At 43.5% G+C, this 20,693-nt stretch overlaps 1 protein-coding gene across 1 annotated transcript in view; it reads right to left on the minus strand.

The window, feature by feature from the left end:
- LOC147034965 (extracellular calcium-sensing receptor-like) overlaps positions 1-20,693 on the minus strand; it is a 118,935-nt gene continuing 98,242 nt past the window's right edge. The window contains exons 11-12 of the mRNA XM_085860923.1: positions 4,607-4,811; positions 1-668 (exon numbers count right to left, since the gene is read on the minus strand). Of these exons, the coding sequence (XP_085717049.1) occupies positions 202-668; positions 4,607-4,811 (672 nt within the window). The 3' untranslated portion in view covers positions 1-201. The remainder of the gene's footprint in view (positions 669-4,606; positions 4,812-20,693) is intronic.

Genomic DNA, 20,693 nt, shown 5'->3' on the forward strand with positions numbered 1-20,693 from the left:
TTCGGTTTAATAAATGTACTACAGTTGGCACGTCAAAATCCCAAAGATGTTTATTTAATTCACATGTTCGTGAAAAGCATGCAATTATGCATCCCAATTCATTTATTTATATTCTCCATGAACTGTATCTCATTTACACCAACTGAACAATGTGGCTGTGTAATTCCATTATGACCCCCCTTTCAAACAAATCCCACGTTGTTATTTAGCCTTAACAAGAACAATGTAGCACTTTGGCAGAAAATTGCACCCAAGGAAGCCATAAGTGACTGCATTTATAGCAAATATTTTTGTCGCAACTTTCCACTTTCCTTCCGTGCTGCTGTTTGCTGGCACAAATGCCAGGCACACCAATAAGGAACTGATCATGCTGAAAGTGATATACTTTTGCTCACTGTCAGTTAAACCTGTCTTAGCGGCTCTCAGGGCCCGGGCAAGGCAGATCATTATCAAGATCCCCAAGTATCCCAGGGCACAAACAGCCCAAACTGGTGAATTCCAGCTGCACTCAATGATGATGGTGCCTCGGTGTATCTCTGTATTGTAAGTCACATGGAGTTCCCCAAGCAGTATCCATGCTATACACAACCCAAGCATTGGCACCACCATGACCCATGCTGAACCATGTATGAGAAATCGTTCCCAAGTTGATTGTTTGCTCCCTCTACCTGTAAAAGAAATAATAATAAAAAATCACTTGAATATGATAAAATGCATCTAATGGAATAAAGCAGGAATTATTATGCATCTGTAATCTTCACATTTTCTCTCTCCCTTGATGTAGAAGAATGGTAACCTATACATATACTGTATATATTTTGATGGTTTTTGAGGCGTCGCTTCTGGGTAACTCCTAGAGAACAGCATGTCTTAAAGATACCATGGACAACGTTTGTAACTCTCAACTCTGGTGGGATCTTCGTACCCAAGGTCGGTTTACCATACTGATCAGTGAAGCGAGGCAAAAGGGGAACCCTGCTGGCGGCTGCACAACAGACCTTAGTCAGTCGGCTGAGCAGAACCAATGACACATAACCAGACCTGAGATTGAACTTGGATAATGAATCCAAGCTGGCCAAACACCTCAGCAGTTTTATGCCACCAGCAGAACAGACAGAATAAGTCAGGACATGGTTTCTTAACCCTAATCCTCCCAACATTGGTCTTTCTTGGACCCATTCCATCCATCCATTGGGACCATACTCTGTGCAGAGCGTTGGTGCTGCCTAAACAGTCTCCTTGACTGTTGGGCACAATCCTGGACAGGTCACCACTCAAACACAGGATACCAGTAAGCTGGCACTCATTTTGCCAACTTCAGAAGGATGACAGGCAGAATCAAACCGACCTGGTATTAATTCAACAGCCAAGTGGGATTTGAACTCAGGATCCGAGGATCCCAAGCCCACCACCCTAACCATAAAGCCAACATCAGGCATATGTTTTGATCTATTATTTCTATATTAGTTTAACAACGTATTTCATGTTTTATTAGTTTGTTCACCAATATATGCTGGTAAAACGATATAATATGATGTTTTAAGATCCCACCTTGCTCGACAGAGATGCAAGCCAATCCTTTCTGGGGTCCAAAAAGACCCCAATTGTTTTCGTTCAATTTTTCTGCATATATGGTTAGTTCATATGATATTTGTATCAAGCAAGTCCTCCATTTTTTATGCTTACGTTTGTTTACTTTATCACTAAAACATCATCCAATCAAAATGATTGTTTTCTCATTGATGAGAAACAGCATCAGAATGAATGAAATTTAGAGCTTCTGAGTTGGGGTCATAAAAGTCCCCAGTTGTAAGGTTAATTTTCGATCTATTTTTATTTTTATTATGCTTGTTGACTTCATCAACAAAACACAATGTTTAGTTATTAATGTGAAACTTTGGCAGATTGAGTGGTTTTTGATTTGCGGTCCGAAAAAACCCCAGTTGTTAAGATTAGGTATAAAATATGTTGGAAGGACTCGGGTTAAAGAAATGGCCTTTCATAGCAGAAACAAAAGTGCAAGCACCGTGAATCCCCATTTGCGAATTCGACATTTGTGAATCCCGTGTATTCGCGGTTGATAAAATGTGACCTGCTTCGACATTTGTGGCCCTGTGCTTCGCATATTCAGTTTTTCCAGGCTCAAATACCATCTCCCACTCGTCGCGTGGCATAAACCATTTTTCACCAACCGCGCATAAAGCAGCTGTACGTGTGCATAAACCATCCCCAACAAACAATAGTCACACTACCCACCCCTCCTCCATGTAATCACAACATCTGCATGACTACTTATGTGCAGCATGTCCTGTGTCATTCTTTCTTCTCGTCCCACCCAAGAGGTATAAAAAAGTGATGAGTTTGAGCCTGAAATTGGAGCTTCTTGACCAACTACAAAGGGGTGAGAGTGCAGCTTCTGTGGGCAGGTATTATGGTGTGAACGAGTCGACTCTGAACTACATAAAGAAGACCACGAAGGCGAATTGCGGCGGTGTCATGGCGAGTGCAGTATGCAGCACCAAAGTTTCTGTCCAGGTTGGACATTCACATTGAGGCAATGGAGAAGGCTTTAAATTTGTGGGTAGAGGACAATGCCCAGAAAAATATGCCTTTAAGCGGACCTCTGATTCATGAAAAGGCAAAGCAAGTATGCGATCATCTGGCTGGCATGGGTGGTGCTGCAAACAGGAGTGATGCAGGTACGCATGGCCCTAGCCCCTTCCAAGCAAGTAGGGGTTGGTTGGACCACTTCAAGAAGTGGTATGCTCTCCACAACATAAAGCTCATGATCGAGTGTGCTTCAGCGGACCACAAGACAGCTGATGCTTTCCCTGCACAGCTCAAACAGCTCATTGAGACCTATGTACTGCACCAGAGCAGGTCTTTAATGCAGACGAGAATGGCCTGTTCTGGAATAAAATGCTCAAGAGAATTTTCATCTCAAAGTGAAAGAGGACAGCATTTGGAATAAAGCTAAAGACCACATATCTCTTCTCCTCTATGCCAATGCCAAGACGACTGCATGATTAAACCGATGATGCTGTATCATTTCCTGAACCAGTGTGCTCTCAAGGGCAAAAAAAGGCAGACTGCCTGTATCTTGGAAGGTCAACAAAAAGGCATGGGTAACAGCTGCCATCTTTATGGATTGGTTCCACAACTGTTTCATCCCTCAAGTGGAGAGGAACTTTGCAGAAAAAAACCTCTCCTTCAAGGTCCTCCTGCTGGTAGACAACACTTCAGGCCACCCTGAGGAGCTGAAGGTGGCCCATTCCAATGTCGAGGCCATCTTCCTGCCAGCCAACACCACCTCGCTGATCCAACCACTCGACCAAGGGGTAATTTCAACATTTAAAACTTATTACACCTTCCGCACCTTATTTTGCATCCTGGATACTCTGGAGTCTGATGCCCAACTTACCATCGGGGATTGTTGGAAAGACTTCAGTGTAGCGCACTGCATTGGCACCATCAAGGACTCTCTCGACAAAGTCAAAGCCTCCAGTATCAATGCTTGCTGGTATAATTGATGGTCACAGGCAGTCAATAACTTCAAAAGTTTTCTTGACAACACTGAGAACAGGCAGCAAATTATCGGGTTGGCAGGGGAGGTGGGAGGGAAAGGCTTTGCTGACATGCAGCCTGAGAAATTAGACGACCTTATTGCCTCACACAGCGAGGAGCTGATTGAGGAGGAGTTAGAGGCCATCAAGGTTTCCGAAGAGGAGGAGGAGGGCAGTGAAGAGGAGGAAGAGGTGCCACGGCCCAACCTGACCATCAAGTTTGTGGTTGAGGTGCTGCATCATATGGGGGCAGTCGCTCACAGGTTGCAAGATGCCGACCCAGTGAAGGAGCAGTACTTCCGGTTCAAGAGGGGGGCTGGATTATGTTTTGCTGCATTACAAAGAGTTACACAGAAATCTGTAGCACTCAGCAAAACAGCACTCGATATCCTGGATTTTTTTCACTGCGGCCCTCCAGCTCAACACCATCAGCACCCTCACCTGCATCTGCTTCAGTGCATCATTCATCAGCACCCTCACTTGCATCCTCTTCAAAGGAGTTCACTGGATTTTAACTCATCAAACAAAAAGTTATGTCGTATGGTACTGTATCTTCAATAAAAATCGGAAACAGCACCTGCTGTTGTTTTTGGCTTATTTGTAAGCATTTTTAATGATAATGTAATAATGTGCAATCATTTTCATAAAATTCAATTTCCCATTATGAATCATGATCCGCCGGGAACCTATCCCCCCTTTTCCCATTGAAACAATGCCCTGACGTTCGACATTCGCAGAATTTTCCAGGAAATGTCAGGGTCTTACTGTATTTATAATGACAGGCCAAATAAGTATTTACAAGCAGAGAAAACAATGGAATGACACATGTACAACAATAACAGCACATGTAGGTTCTCCCTTATCCCCCATGCGATAGACCTGCCTTCGGAACTTTTTCAATGACAACACTCGACAGTACATATGCCAGCTGGGTGAAGGAAGAGATGGGTCATTGACAAAAAAAATGATGGGATGGACGATTGGTGACGAAGAAGAACTGCGATAGATATAAATATATGGGGTGAGACGGACCCCATGCACACCTTGTACTTGTTGAAACTGGTTCCCATGTCCTGACTGAAACTGGGACCTTCTGCCCATGTCCCGTTCCCCTCCTTCTCCTTGCACAGCCGCAGCACTGGAGTTTTCCCATGAGGCAGTGACATCACTCACACAGACACGTATTGAATGCATCTTCTGGCAGGGTGCCTGAGCACCGTAGATTAAGCAGAGGGTCCAGCAACAGAGCTATTGGATGTGGGAATGTGAAAGCATGCAAAGCAAAAGGAGTGACAGAGAGAAGGATTCAAAGAGAGAAGGATGAGAGGAGACTCGTGTTCATGCAAATAATAATAATCAATCAAGCACCGAACAAAATCTCTAATCCTCTCAAGCTGCAAATCTTCAAATCTCTCTCTGCCATTTTCCTGCCTGCCAAACACCTTTCCTTGACGCTCTTCTTTCTCAGAGACAGCCTTTTAAAATAGCTTTGACTCCTCCCATGCACTCATCCATGGGGGAAGCTGCCTTCAAGATGGTTCTTGGCACAAACATTCTTCGGCAAGTGCTCACGAAATGTGCTTGAAATTCCCTCAGGGCACTCATGAAGAGAATTGTTTCGCAAGTGTCTGGTTTTGGTGCAAACTCTTGTTACAGGCGCTCATGAAGTGATCTGAAATGGTTTTGAGGGGCTGTGTGGACAATGCGTTCATGGGTGAGGAAAATATGCGGCAGATGGCTGGTGGAAAGGAATGTGGAATGACAAAAAATGATATTTGGGATTTCTAACTACACAAACGCAATGCAGATAATATCAACACGGACTTTAGACATTTAAACTAAACAGTATAACTGTGAAATAACTGCTTTACCAATAGAGGATCTCTTTGGGACTCATTGAAACCACAACACCACCTTTGATCGGGAGAATTTGATCAATGCAAACAACCTCAACGGTATAGTTCGCTGTAGCTATCTTTTTGTTTTTACAGCGCGTGCGCTGTATACAATTGCACCGAGTTTGAAATGTCCCCAGTGTCCCCCCCCCCACGTGCCTCAAGTGCACCAATGACGGCCGTCCGGTAGATGCAGTGCGTAATCAAGACGGAAATGGCTACAATTGACGGAAATACCCGAGGATTTCAATGTAAATTTGTGAAACTAATGTGTTATATATGTGAAAGCAATTTAATTTATTGCTTGACGGAAAAAAAACAAGAAATGCTCCCCTCTCATGAATGAATGAACGAAAGACATCATTTCCGCCCACCATGGCATTTCGTGCCGAACGCTGAAAGCTGAAAGCGAAGTTATTCTTATTTTACATCATTCTTTTGTGGCCCCCTGCCACGCTGTATCGAACGATTTCATTCCTTGTTATATATAAAGGTGCTTATCACAATCATAACAAGATTTTTACATTTCAAATATTAAGTACGCTTTTAAATTGTTTTTCAACTGAAAAAGCATAAATTGCATATTTTACCATTAGTGTACTCATTTGCTTCACCACACGCGCTGTATTGAAGGATTTCACTTGTTTTTCTTGAAATGTTTTATTTTAAAATCTCAAACATTTATTATAGACAAAGAATGATTTATTTTAAGCAGAAAATAAGCATCGCCATTTTGATCAAATACTTCCATGTTCATTAACAAATAATATTGTGTTTGGAAGATGACGCACAATAATTTCTTCGACTTTCTTTTCTCCGTTTTTTATTTTCACATTGACGCGCAATATCAAGTTACGTTCAAATCGGGCAACGAAAAAAATTTATTAAAAAGTCAATTACTGATTCAGTGAAGTACTCTTCGGGATTATTTGATCAATGCAAACAACCTCAGCAGTATAGTTCACTGGAGCTATCTGTTATTTCTTCTTGAAATTATTGTTTTTTTATCAACCGCTGTCACACCGAGAACCCAACAGGTTCACGGGTCATCTAGTTGCTTTTATAAGATGGGCATAAAAATATCAAGATGACAAAATATCGTAAGATAACAGAATGATGACAGCCTGTGATGTAAGAACTCATCTGAATTGTCATATATTTAACTATTTTTGCAATTATCAATCGCAATTCTTTTGGAATTAAAAATAAGAGTCAAAATACGATAAATTTCACATATATAATACATCTGGCAAGTGGAACCACTGCTCAATGCTCTAGGTTTCGCCGACCCTCGTGCATTTTTGAAATAACGTGTTTCCTTCCTTATATGCATGTTACGCAATCATGCATGTGCAGAAACACAAATGGCTGATGCTTGGGCAATTGTCGCACTTTATAGTCGTGGCAAAGAAACCGTACAGGGCCCTGGGACCTCTGAAGATCTGATCAGAAGGATTCTCAACGACTTGCTGATTGGCTGTTCGTGTTGCCAGATGATGTCTACGGAAGGTCGTATTGTTTCTGTGGAAACTGTCCATGACTCCGGGACTTTGTGAGCAGGTACATTCTCACTTGCCTTCGGGGGAAGCTGTGTGCGATGTCTCGGGACTTCTTAGCGGCGGTTCATTGAAGGGGTTTCAGATGTTTGTTTGTCGGCTGTTCGTATCACCGAAGAGCTATTATTAGTTAACCATTTTTAAATTGCCCTTAGTTTGATTCTTTAGTTTGATCAAAAGTGTTTAAAGTGACGAAAGGGGGAATCATCCCATGCAAAGGCTGGCCTTTCATTGGGGGGAAGGGGTTTCCCGAAAATGCTTGTGCAGTGCATAGCACAAAAGTCTTTTCAAAATGACGTTCATGATGACATTTCAAAAGGGTCGTATTGGGTTGTGCTACGACTGGGTGGAAGGGGGGATGGTGGTGCGGGGAGCATGTGATGTGGGATCAGTGTGACCACTCCCGATTTTCATAAATGCCAAGGTGGGCCAATGAAAAAGCCAAGAATTCACAAGGTTTCGGAAAAGCGATGATAATAGAAAACCTATACACCAAGAAAACCTATAGAAAACCAAGACGCCAAGGTGAACAACGAATAGCCAATATCTTGTGAAAAAAGCCAAGGAGTTGTCACACTGGGTTGGATGGTAGAGTGTACATTCGGGTAAATTTGTAGCTGCCCCCCCCCTTAAAAAAAAACTTGGCTTGTACGCCCATACTTACTGCACAAGACAGCTCCCCCGATTAATTACCCATGTTTACAGGAAAATCAACTGCATTTGTGTTCCTATGCAAAGCAAATAAGAATACCATGTGTTGCCTAGCTAAGGCTACACAGTCTCGCACTTAAGCAAGCATCCTCAGAAGTTGTCTGCAAAGCCATTCAGCTCATTGGTTACAGCTCTCTGGATCTCTTTTATTGATGCAAAATGAATTCCTTTCATTGGAGTTGTGGACATTGATCAGATTGGCCCAACATTCTCACCCTTGCGACATTTTTCTTCTTTTGGCAATTGATGGGCGTACCAACCACGTATCATCATCCACGTCCATTCTCCGTTCCGCAAACCTCTTCGCCCACTCAAACACATGTAATCTTAATATTGTGTCTTCCCTGTTTGCCAGCTTCAAGTTGTCAAAAATGTCCATGCCACTTTTATTTCTTTTTCCAAAACTTGATGATTCTCTGTCCCATAAATCTGTCGTTCTTCTTCAGAACATGATTGCAACACATAATTTTAACAAAACTCCACTATGGCTACAAAACACAACTGATAGAGTCAACTGCGAAAGCAGAGGATGATTACGATGTGCGTCCAATTCTGAAACCCAAGCCAGTGCTGCCACCTGTCAAAAAAAATCAGTCCTGGAGCTTTATTGTCAGAGTGTGCGTGTGTGTGTGTGTACGTACGTACGTATGTACATGTATGCAATGGAGAAGGCTTCAAATATATTGTCGCAGATCTGTGGTTCGAGGCTTGCCACGAGGGGAAGCACTTAGGTCCCTCTCGAATTCCCGGTCCTGAGGCCGCTGGACACAGATAACTCTGCGCACTGACAGGTTGCTAGGCAAACACGAACGCCAATTGACATGGCCAATCCGGGCAGGGTTACACACACATACCTCACCTGTGGACATCCAGCTAATTGGGGTCATGTTCCTTCAGCGCACACTCGGATTACTGCCGAGCGTTACAGTGAGTGCGCTGGCTGACAAAGCAAATTGTTGGGGTACAACTTCTTGTCGAACCTTGCTTGTGTACTGCATCAAACCAATAATAGAAAAGACAACTGGGACAGATTGAAAATAACAACAAACAATCATTTATTACAAACACACAAGCAAGCAATCATTTAAAAGCAAGTATTTCTAATCAAGAAAGTAAAACGGCACAGAAGAGCAGATTTAACCACAACACGTATTCTTCTTCAATCTTACTGAAACAAAAAACTTGGCCATCATTCATTCAGGGGTGAAGAATAAAACAAGAAGGACTTGAAAATAAAATAAAAGTAATGAATGGAGAAAAGGAAAGCAGTCTTTCATTCTGTCCCTCACGTCGCACAAATATACAAGAGAATGTGAAGGAAAATGGCTGGGGACGATGGGTTTGGTGATGTGATGCGATGGGGACATGCAGCCGCATCCCTGAGGTGCCCAGACCCAGTATAGTAGGTGTGTCCTCTCCTGAGTCCCAGACATGCGAGCCAGATATGCAACTTGCGCTACTCTGCCTCAGATTTTTCTTCCTCATGCCCCCATCGATGAGGTGCTGCCACTCACTCTCCTCGTCCTTCGTGCCTGACAGGAGTGAGAGGGCAGGATGACACTCATGAAAGGAGTGTTCTTTTCCCATAGACATTCGACACCAATTGCTCGTGAAACCTTCCTTTCTTTACCCTCTCACGGTTTTGTTCCTTCCCTCATGAGCCTTCTCAGTCTTTGAGTCTTCTGCTCATGCAAGCTTGTCCCGTTCGTTCCTCCTTTCTGCTGCTCAGGAGCACTTTCCATCCCTGCTCAAGAGACCCTCTTCCGTTCGTTTCTCCTTGACTTTCTCCTGCTTCTCCTTCACATCAGCTTTCTTTTCCTCCTCCCACAAGCCTTCACCCCCTCCCATTGGTCAGCAGCTGATGGGGGTGGGTCCACAACATCACCTGTGGATTTTCCATGCCGTTCTGAGGGAGCTTTCAACGAAGCCGTCGCCTCTCCCTTTACGTGTCCAATGCCACGACAAAAGCCCCAAAACACCACCTGTGCGTGTGAAACGCTCACTCGTACAGTTCTGCACTGCTTCACACCAGTGAAAAGCAGCGCACCTCGCAGGCCATGACAAGCAGCAAGCGTCATGAACATGCATGTGAGATGTGACATGAACATGTTTGTGGGAGCACCCGATGGGTTCACAGCCACAGATGGGTCAACGTGCTCAATCAAGCAATGCGCGAATGGAAGGAACATGGAGAGAGATTACGCATGACCCAGGGATGACTGAACAACCATGGGATTGAAGGAAAGTCCGATGGGGTGAACGAGGGATTATGGAAAGTAACAGAGGGATGAACAGATGATGGTGTGAAGGAGGAAAGATTGAAAGAAACAAAGGGGGAGGGGGAGACATTACTTGGGACAAATATAGGCCAACACATGCTCACACCGAGCAGCCCTTTGACAAGGGACCAACGACTATCTATACAAAGACTAATGAAATAACTGATCCTCGGGTCACCTATGTGTCCATGTATGCCCTCCTCCCGGGGTAAGTTTTCCAAAACCAGAACAAATATATATATCTTCTTCTTCCTCTTTCGGCTTGCTCCCGCTAGGGGTCGCCACAGCGGACCAACTGTCTCCATTTTGCTCTATCCTCCACATCTTCCATTGACACTCCAACCACCCGCATGTCCGCCCTCACCGCATCCATGAACCTCTTCTTTGGCCTTCCTCTTCTCCTCCTGCCTGGCGGCTCCATCTTCAACATCCTTCTCCCGATATACTCCGTTTCCCTCCTGTGCACATGTCCAAACCATCGCAATCTCGCCTCTCTCACTTTTTCTCCAAACCGTCCTACCTGCGCTGTCCCTCTAATACACTCATTTCTTATCCTATCCATCCTCGTCACTCCCAACGAGAATCGCAGCATCTTTAACTCTGCCACCTCCAGCTCTACTTCCTGTCTTTTTGTTAGCGCCACCGCCTCCAAACCATACAACATAGCTGGTCTCACTACCGTCTTGTATACTTTCCCCTTCACTCTTGCAGCTACCCTTCTGTCACAAATCACTCCTGCAACTCTTCTCCACCCACTCCATCCTGCCTGCACTCTCTTTTTCACTTCTCTCCCACACTCTCCGTTACTTTGGACAGTTGATCCCAAGTATTTAAACCAATCCACCTTCCCCACCTCAACTCCTTGCAACCGCACCATACCACCACCCTCCCTCTCATTTACGCACATGTACTCCGTCTTACTCCTACTGACTAACATTCCCCTTCTCTCCAGTGCGTATCTCCACCTCTCAAGGCTCGATTCAGCCTGCTCCCTACTCTCCCTACAGATCATGATGTCATCCGCGAACATCATGGTCCATGGAGACTCCAGTCTGATCTCGTCCGTCAACCTGTCCATCACCATTGCAAACAGGAAAGGGCTCAGAGTCGATCCTTGGTGCAATCCCACTTTAACCTTAAACCGGTCCGTCATTCCTACCGCACACCTCACCTCTGTCACACTGTCCTCATACATATCCTGCACGATCCTCACATACTTCTCCACCACTCCCGACTTCCTCATACAATGCCACAACTCCTCTCTTGGCACCCTATCATAAGCTTTCTCTAAATCCACAAACACACAATGTAACTCTTTCTGGCCTTCCCTATACTTCTCCATCAACATTCTCAAAGCAAACATCGCATCAGTGGTGCTCTTTCCTGGCATAAACCCATATTGCTGCTCACAGATCGTCACCTCTCCTCTCAACCGAGCTTCCACTACTCTTTCCCACAACTTCATGGTGTGGCTTAACAACTTTATCCCTCTGTAATTTCCACAGCTCTGCACATCACCCTTATTCTTGAAAATCGGAATCAGTACACTTAATCTCCACTCCTCCGGCATCCTCTCACTTTCCAAGACTTTATTAAACAATCTGGTTAACAACCCCACTGCCATCTCTCCTAAGCACTTCCATGCCTCCACTGGTATTCCATCTGGGCCAACCGCCTTTCCACTTTTCATCTTCTTCATAGCAGTCCTCACTTCATCCTTACTGATCCACCCCACTTCCAGATTCACTATCTCCACCTCTTCCAACCTTCTCTCTCTCTCATTTTCTTCATTCATCAGCTCCTCAAAGTACTCCATCCACCTTCTCAACACACTCTCCTCGCTCGTCAGCACATTCCCATTTGCGTCCTTTATCACCCGAACCTGCAGCACATCCTTCCCAGCTCGGTCCCTCTGTCTTGCCAATCGGTATAAATCCTTTTCCCCTTCTTTTGTATCCAACTTCTCATACAGCTCATCATATGCCTTTTCCTTGGCCTTTGCCACCTCTCTTTTTGCTTTTCGACGCCACTCCTCGTACTCCTGCCGACTTTCTTCATCTCTCTGACTATCCCACTTCTTTTTAGCCAACCCCTTCTTCCTTATACTTTCCTGTACTTCCTCATTCCACCACCAAGTCTCCTTATCTTCCTTCCTCTGTCCAGATGTCACACCAAGTACCTTCCTAGCTATCTCCCTCACAACTTCTGCTGTCGTTGCCCAATCATCCCACCCATCTTTACCACCATCCAACGCCTGTCTCACCTCCTCCCTAAATTTCACGCAACAGTCTTCCTCCTTCAGCTTCCACCATCTGGTCCTTGGTTCAGCCCTCACTCTCTTCCTCAACCTCACCTCTAAAGTCATCCTACAGACCACCAATCGATGCTGTCGAGCTACACTCTCCCCTGCCACAACCTTACAGTCACTAATCTCTTTCAGGTTGCATCTCCTACTTAAGATGTAATCCACCTGTGTGCACTTTCCTCCACTCTTGTATGTCACCCTGTGTTCCTCCTTCTTCTTGAAATACGTGTTTACCACTGCCATTTCCATTCTTTTTGCAAACTCTACCACCATTTGCCCTTCCACATTTCTCTTGTTGAGACCGTACCTCCCCATCACCTCCTCATCCTCTTTATTCCCTTCCCCAACATGTCCATTGAAATCTGCTCCAATCACCACTCTTTCATCCTTGGATACACTCTCCACCACTTCATCTAACTCACTCCAGAAATCTTCTTTATATTCCATCTCACACCCCATATGTGGGGCATATGCACTGATGATATTCATCATCACCCCTTCAATTTCCAACTTCACACTCATCACTCGGTCAGACACCCTCCTCACCTCCAATACCCTCTTGACATGATCTTCCTTCAGGATTATCCCGACACCATTTCTCCTCCCATCCACACCATGGTAGAACAGTTTGAAACCACCTCCAATGCTCCTCGCCTTACTCCCCATCCACTTGGTCTCTTGTACACACAGTATGTCCACCTTTCTTCTCTCCATCATATCAGCCAACTCTCGCCCTTTGCCAGTCATCGTCCCAACATTCAGAGTTCCAACTCTCACCTCCACACTTCTACCCTTCCCCTCTCCCACTGCCTCCGGACTCGCCTTCCCCGTCTCCTTCTCCTCCTTCGCCCAGCAGTAGCACAATTTCCACTGGTACCCTGCTGACCACCGGTACCGGTGGCGGTCGTTGGTAACCCGGGCCTCGACCGATCCGGTATGGAAATTCGTTTTGTTGTCCGCATAATGATTTGGCATAGGTTTTTACGCCGGATGCCCTTCCTGACGCAACCCTGGTCGCCTCTTACGACACACAGGGATATGGTACACCTATTCTAACCGGGGCATACACCGGGCCCAGTACAACTGGTGCTCATTTCGCCGACCTCGGAAGGATGGCAGGCTGAGTCAACCCCCTGGTGTTTTCTACTTGGTTTATATATATTTATATATATATATATATATATATATATATATATATATATATATATATATATATATATATATATATATATATATAGATACATATATATATATATATATATATACACATTATATATATACACATTATATATATACACATTATATATATATATATATATATATATATATATATATATATATATATATATACACATATACATACATATATTAATTCAGTGTCCCAACGGGGCTTGAACTCAGGACCTCTTGGGTCCCAAGCCACTGCCCTTACCACTGCGCCAACACCAGGCAACAAATATATATATATATATATATATATATATATATATATATATATATATATATATATATATATATATATATATATATATATATATATATATATATATATATATATATATATATATATATATATATATATATATATATATATATATATATATATATATATATATATATATATATATATATATATATATAATATGTTGTTCGTTCCCCTTAGGGGGTCGCCACAGTGGATCATCCGTTATGATCCGCATAACGGATGATCCACTGTGATCCGGTCACAGATATATATATATATATATATATAGATCCGGATATATATATATATATATATATATATATATATATATATATATATATATATATATATATATAATATGTTGTTCGTTCCCCTTAGGGGGTCGCCACAGTGGATCATCCGTTATGATCCGCATACTGCTTTGGCATAAGTTTTACCTTTTACACACACTCTTGACAACACAGTGGGATGCCCTTCCTGACGCAACCCTGGTCGCCTCTTTCGACACAGGGATAAGGATTGGGTTTCACCATGATTCCAGGTTGCCCTGCACCCTCTCATAGCGCGGCCAGGCGCAGAGCTCCCATCCTCAAGCGATCCTCCAACCCAAGCGTCCGAATAGCCGGATTACAGGCGCACCCCACTACGCCCGGTGTGTGTGTGTGTGTGTGTGTGTACACACACACACACACACACACACACACACACATATACATTTATGTTTGGGTGGACGGTGTTTCGACAAGTTGAGCACAGGTAAGACGCACGATAGCGAGAGAACCACGAGGTCCGAGTGCGGGAAGAAAGCTCTTCCTCTAAAAAGCTTACATTACACATGCTGCTCTCACTTGCATTCAGTACTTTCTGCTTTTATTACTTTCTCCCCCCCTCCCCTTTTTTGAATACATTGTCGAGGCTCATATGAGAGCGAGCGTGCATACATAATTGTGCATACATAACGCACAACAAAGGGGGCAGAAGACAAGAGGGGCTGGAGAGGGAAGGGCAACACAGTGGGGAACAGAGACATTAGGATATCTCTGGAAGGGAGCGATAGGGGACAGGCAACACAGGGGAAACAAGATGGACACCACAGGGACTTTCAGGACCTTACACGACAGGGAACTTTCGGGAAGGAAGGCAGGAAATTTGAAGGAGATGTGTTTGTGGTGGATTAACATGGGCATAAAAGATTGTGGTTTTGGATGGGGGACGATAAGAGGTTGTGGTGAACAGCTGTTTTGAAGACCTGGAGAGAAGAATGGGATTAAAGAGAGTGTGTGAGTTTATTCCAAAGGCAAGAATAAAGAGGAATGAAAGAGTGAAGGTGAGCAGTGATCTGTGATTTTGGTAGTTTTACCAGAAGGAGGTTGTTGGTGGACCTTGAGCACCCTGCGGAAATATGGGGGTGGGGGGACATATCACAGACAGAGCGGCGGGGGGGGGGGCGAGACTGGAGAGGAGATGAGAGAAGACAGAAAGACCACAGATCTGCCTGTGGTGAGAGAGTGAGAGGCCCAAAGGCTCAGCCTCACTGAGGTAGATACAAATGATCCTAAATGCCTTGGTTTCCACATCGTGAAGCCGAAAAAGGTGAGAGGCAGGAGCATCAGCCCAGAGGAGAGAGCAGTATTCCATGAGTGCAGACGGAAGCTTTGTATGTGTTCAGGAGCTCAGGTGGGCCGAGGAATGAGTCTGAACAACGGAGGATTCCTCGTCGACGACTGATTTGGAGGCCATGAAGCCAGGTTGGAAAAATGTGGCTTTCCCTGGAAACATCATGGCAGATAGTGAGACCCAGAAGCTTGAGTGAAAGGACTTCCTCAAGAAAATTGTGGAGAAAGTACAAGGGGGGGGGGGTTCCAAACGGTCCTTACGGAGAGACATAGTGAGAGTGAAAGACAAGTTCCAAGTGTTGGCCCAGTTTGTGATTTTACCCAGATCTGCAGAGAGCGAAGAAGCTGCTGCTTGCCAGTCTGAGGGATGACAGATGGTACGGCAGTGAATTGAATCATCAGCAAAGAGATAAAGTGGATTTTCCAGAGATATTTTTTCTTGTTGTCTTTTCATTTTCTGCATCTCGCGTCCGTTGAAGCATGCCGGGGTGAGTCAGACAGAGGCCAACAAAATACCTCGCCCTACCTCTTCATCCTCTTTGCTTCCGATCTATATTTTCTTCGGAATGATTCTGCTGGCACCATGTCCTGTGTTTCGGAAAATAAGACCTTTAAGGGGGAAATAAGTGCTACGGGTTAAGATCTGCCCTTCTGTGTCTTTCTTGATTGACTATTTTGCCTTCTAAATACGTGTCTTCTTATTTGGAAAAAAAATTTCCATCCTGCCCATTTTTGTCTCGTTCCATCCATTGGCTCGACTTAATGTGTGAAAATGGATAGGCGGGATGTTATACCCCACCAATCGCTTATGCCGCTAGCCTGCCCGGCACTCGTGGTTTGGCTCGGCTGCACATAATAAATAGATGCTTGAATGCGTGCTGAGGGTGTGAACCCGAATTGTCACCGCCAAACCACCAGGAAGGCAATGCCTTTGTTCGGAATGAGGACCGTACCTGGTTTATTTAATTATATCCTTTATCAGGCGCATCCTCGGCGACCTCGCTCTCGATGGGATCTTAAGGCGTCCTCGGTTACCTCGCCGGGGACTTAATTCGCCATTTTGTTCGGCTTGCTCAACAATTCTTTGAGTTGGAACAGGCCAGAATCGTTTAGTAACGATAAAGCCCTGAAAATGTTTGATTTTTTCACTTTCCTCAGTGATATTATCGATTGCATGATCTTCATACCTACAAATCGTTGTTTACATTGCTTTTGTAAGTACTATAGTTTTCAAAATCAGAGCTTGGAGCGATTTCATGCATTATATGATGTGATTTTTTCCATGACCTACTCTCACGGACGAATTCAAGTATATAATAGAAATATAATTTGAGTTTCGAGGATCGCATCACTTGGATTAAATAACTCGAAATCTGGAGTGAAATCTGAAAATGTTAAGAAATTGGCGATGTGTAGGCTTTTGCCATTACCAATCAGCTGGTTACTGCTTGCCATGACAAATTCCTTATCAACCATTCAATTGGGTGCTTGCTTGAGTACTTAAGCCACTTGTCGAGCGCCCAACAGTCGATAATGGTACAGTTCCTGTCTCAATCAGGGTGTACAGTCGGCAGTTGCTACAAGGTAGAGGTAGGTACATGTAGGTATATTTGGATCGGTAAGGGGGCTTCTCCGTGTGTGTGTGTGTGTGTGTGTGTGTGTGTGTGTGTGTGTGTGTGTGTGTGTGTGTGTGTGTGTGTGTGTGTGTGTGTGTGTGTGTGTGTGTGTGTGTGCGCGCATACGTGCATGCTTGGTTATGGGCGCCATAGTGGCAAAGCTTCATCCCATATCTTGTGATGATGGGTGGTGTAGGTTTTAACTTTAAACCTCAGCAGCGTATGAGCAATCACGCTTTCCTTTGTCCTCGTGACTGTTTCCAAAGCAATTGCTTGTTTTTTTATGAACTGCATGTGTTTTACAAAGGTTATATGGTTTCTCTTTGTGAGTTTCAAAGCAGAATACATTTGATAAAACCCAATTTCTGAGCCATTTGCCATATTACAGTATTTTCGAAATTACAAAGCCAATTTTTTTTCCACCCATTACACGATTGGCAGCACAACTCTTTGAAATGTCTATAATGCAACGTTATTTTAAAAATGTATTCATTGAAATTCTCCCAAAACAAGGGTGAAAGCTACTCAAGGTTTTTGGGTGTCAGTAATCATACTGAATCCAATCAGCTGATTACCAAAAAATTGCCGATATTGGCCAAGCACCACTATATATATATATATATATATATATATATATATATATATATATATATATATATATATATATATATATATATATATATATATATATATATATATATATATATATATATATATATATATGTTGTGTGTGTGGGTGTGTGTGTGTGTGCTTTTCAGAAAGCATAACATATTCTCTGCTAACTACCCTACCCCCACCCTTCTCTGTCTTTGTACCATCCTCGCTCTCACCCCTCCTAAGACATTGCAACACACTCCTCCCATATATATATATATATATATATATATATATATATATATATATATATATATATATATATATATATATATATATATATATATCTCTCTCTCTCTCTCTCTCTCTCTCTCTCTCTCTCTCTCTCTCTCTCTCTCTCTCTCTCTCTCTCTCTCTCTCTCTCTCTCTCTGTCTCTCTGTCTCTCTGTCTCTCTGTCTCTCTGTCTCTCTGTCTCTCTGTCTCTCTGTCTCTCTGTCTCTCTGTCTCTCTGTCTCTCTGTCTCTCTGTCTCTCTTCTCCTTACGTGTCCGGATGGGAGTTTGTCTTCGGGTGGTGTTTATGGCTGGATGAGAGTTTGTCTCCCAACATGTCCGAGCAGTGTTTGTCTCCGGACAGCTTGGCTCCGGACACGTCCGGGCAATGTTTATGTCTGGACGGGAGTTTGTCTCCAGATGTGTCCTGGTGGTATTTATCTCCAGACTGTGTTTATCTCCAGACATGTCTGGGTGGTGTTTCTCTCTGGGCGGTATTTAAAGTACGACTGGTAGAAAATGGATTTCAGACATGACTTTGTTTCCATCTTACTGTTATTCCATGCCAAATCATTTTGATTCGACAGTATGAATCGTAATTAATGGTCCATTGCATTTTTGCCTTCCCTTCCCCCACCTACCTCACTCTCCTCCCTCCTTGCTCCCCCTTCCTCCTTGCTCCCCCTCCCTCCTCCATCTTACCTCCTGACTCTCCCCCTTCGCTCTCTCCCCCATCACTCTCCCTCTCCTCCCTCTTTCTCCCCCCTCTTTCTTCCCCCTCTTACTCTTCCCATCAGTGAAGCGATTGGTGGTATTTGCTCGTCTTAAATACTCATCAAAGTGACAATTGTGGGTGGAGTCAGGACAGCTGTCCAATCAATCGGTGGGAAGGATTGTTTTTCACAGACACACACACACACACACACACACACACACACACACACACACACACACACACACACACACACACACACACACACACACGTATTATTACCTCCACCCACTGAAGGTGGACGGAGGTTATGTTTTCACCCATGTCTGTCTGTCTTTGTTACTTGTGAAAATAAAAAAATTTCAAGTATAATGGTTGGTCTTCTGCGCTATTACTTGGCATTTTCATTATTTTTGGATAAGTGCTATATGTTGATCGCCTCCGTTTATTTGTCTGTTCGCTCACCTTTTATCGCTTCCAGGTCACAATTTTAAACTGATCTTCACAAAACTTCACCAAATGTTGGAGTTTGTGGTCCAAAAGAATCCTATTTATTTTTGAGGTCAAAAGGCCATCATAAGCCAAAAGTCAATAACTTTTTCGAATTTCGAAAATCCTCAATTTTCATTAGATTGACTTGAAATTTGAAGAGAATTTGCATATCCGCTCACTGAATTCAACCACCTATTAATTTTGAGGTAACCATATGCCAAAAGGTCAAAATAGGCCAAATTTCTAAATTCCTCAATTTTGATCCGATTGATTGACTTGACATTTGAAGAGCATTTAAAGATCAGGTCACTAAATTCAACCACACATTATTTTTTTTAGGTCAATGTAGGCCAAAAGGTTAATATAGGCCAAAAGGTCAATATAGGCCAAAATTTCTAAAATTGTCAATCTTCAGATTGACTTGAAATTTGAAGAGCATTTGTGGATTTGGTCATTGAATTCAACCACCAATTATTTGTTTGATGGATTTCGCAAGTATTGTGTGATGCATGACATCCGTCTTATTTGTTTGTTTGTGAACATATCTCAAAAAATTGTGGATGTTTTCAGACGAAACTTGATGGATGAGTTGGTGAGGTGATAAGAACAAGCCAATTAAATTTTAGTTCCGGTCCAAATCCAGATCCGGCTGTTCAGTAGGATACAAAACGTAAACTAATCAGCTTGGCAGAGGTACAGTATGTGCTCTACCGAGTGCCTTTACAGTTATATAAGATTTTGTTTGTACCTTCCATTTGATAAATGCACTCGAAGGGGGAGTACTGTCGCAGCATCATTTTGCCTTGGATTTTATAATTTGTTAATTTGCTTGAGCTCTGGTTTATCGTGGGATTTCCAGTACCGAGCTTTCATGGAAGGTGGATGAGTGGGTTTGATGGTTGCAGTTGAATAAAATAATTGTCTTGGAATCCAAACATCTCTCTTGGACGTCTTTTCTTCCACTATAAAAAAATAACGCCAAAACATGATAAGGGGCCATCTATTTCATATGTACAGTAAGGGGGAGAGAGGGGCGAATATCAGGCTTCAGCCTACAAAGCATGACATGCAGGTTGGGATGGAAGGAGTAATGGTATGGGAATAATAATATTGGAAGAGATCAGCAAGCAGATGGTCAGAATGGAAAGATGGGAGGGATGGATAATTATGGTGTGTATTATGTCGGTATCTGGGCCTCAAACGGGAAGGATTTGGCCAGAAATGCAGGAATTCAGGGACACACTATAGAGGATGATGGAAATAGTTGAGGTGGAGGTAATGCTGTGCATTGCGGGGGACTTTAATGCGCATGTGGGAGTAGTGGAGCCGGGTGAAGAGGAATGTGTTGGTAAATTTAGTTGGGGAATGAAGAATAGAGAGGATCGAAGGCATAGATGAGGTGTGTATCGAGATTATTGCAGGGGGAGAAGTTTGAGTCAGTTTGACAAAGTGGCTGTTAAATGTATGTTTGAGAGAGGGTTCAGTTCTGGAGGACAGGGTTAATTGTGCCAATATGGAATGGGAAGGGAGATGTTTAAGATCCTGGAAAGTACAGGGGCATTGTGCTCCTAAGTCATGTCATGAAGGTGCTGGAGAGGAGTTTGGATGGAAGGATA

The sequence above is a fragment of the Eptatretus burgeri genome, chromosome 1 (assembly GCF_056783735.1).
Source record: "Eptatretus burgeri isolate ZD-2024b chromosome 1, Ebu_testis_v1, whole genome shotgun sequence".
In the NCBI taxonomy this organism is placed as follows: Eukaryota; Metazoa; Chordata; class Myxini; order Myxiniformes; family Myxinidae; genus Eptatretus; species Eptatretus burgeri.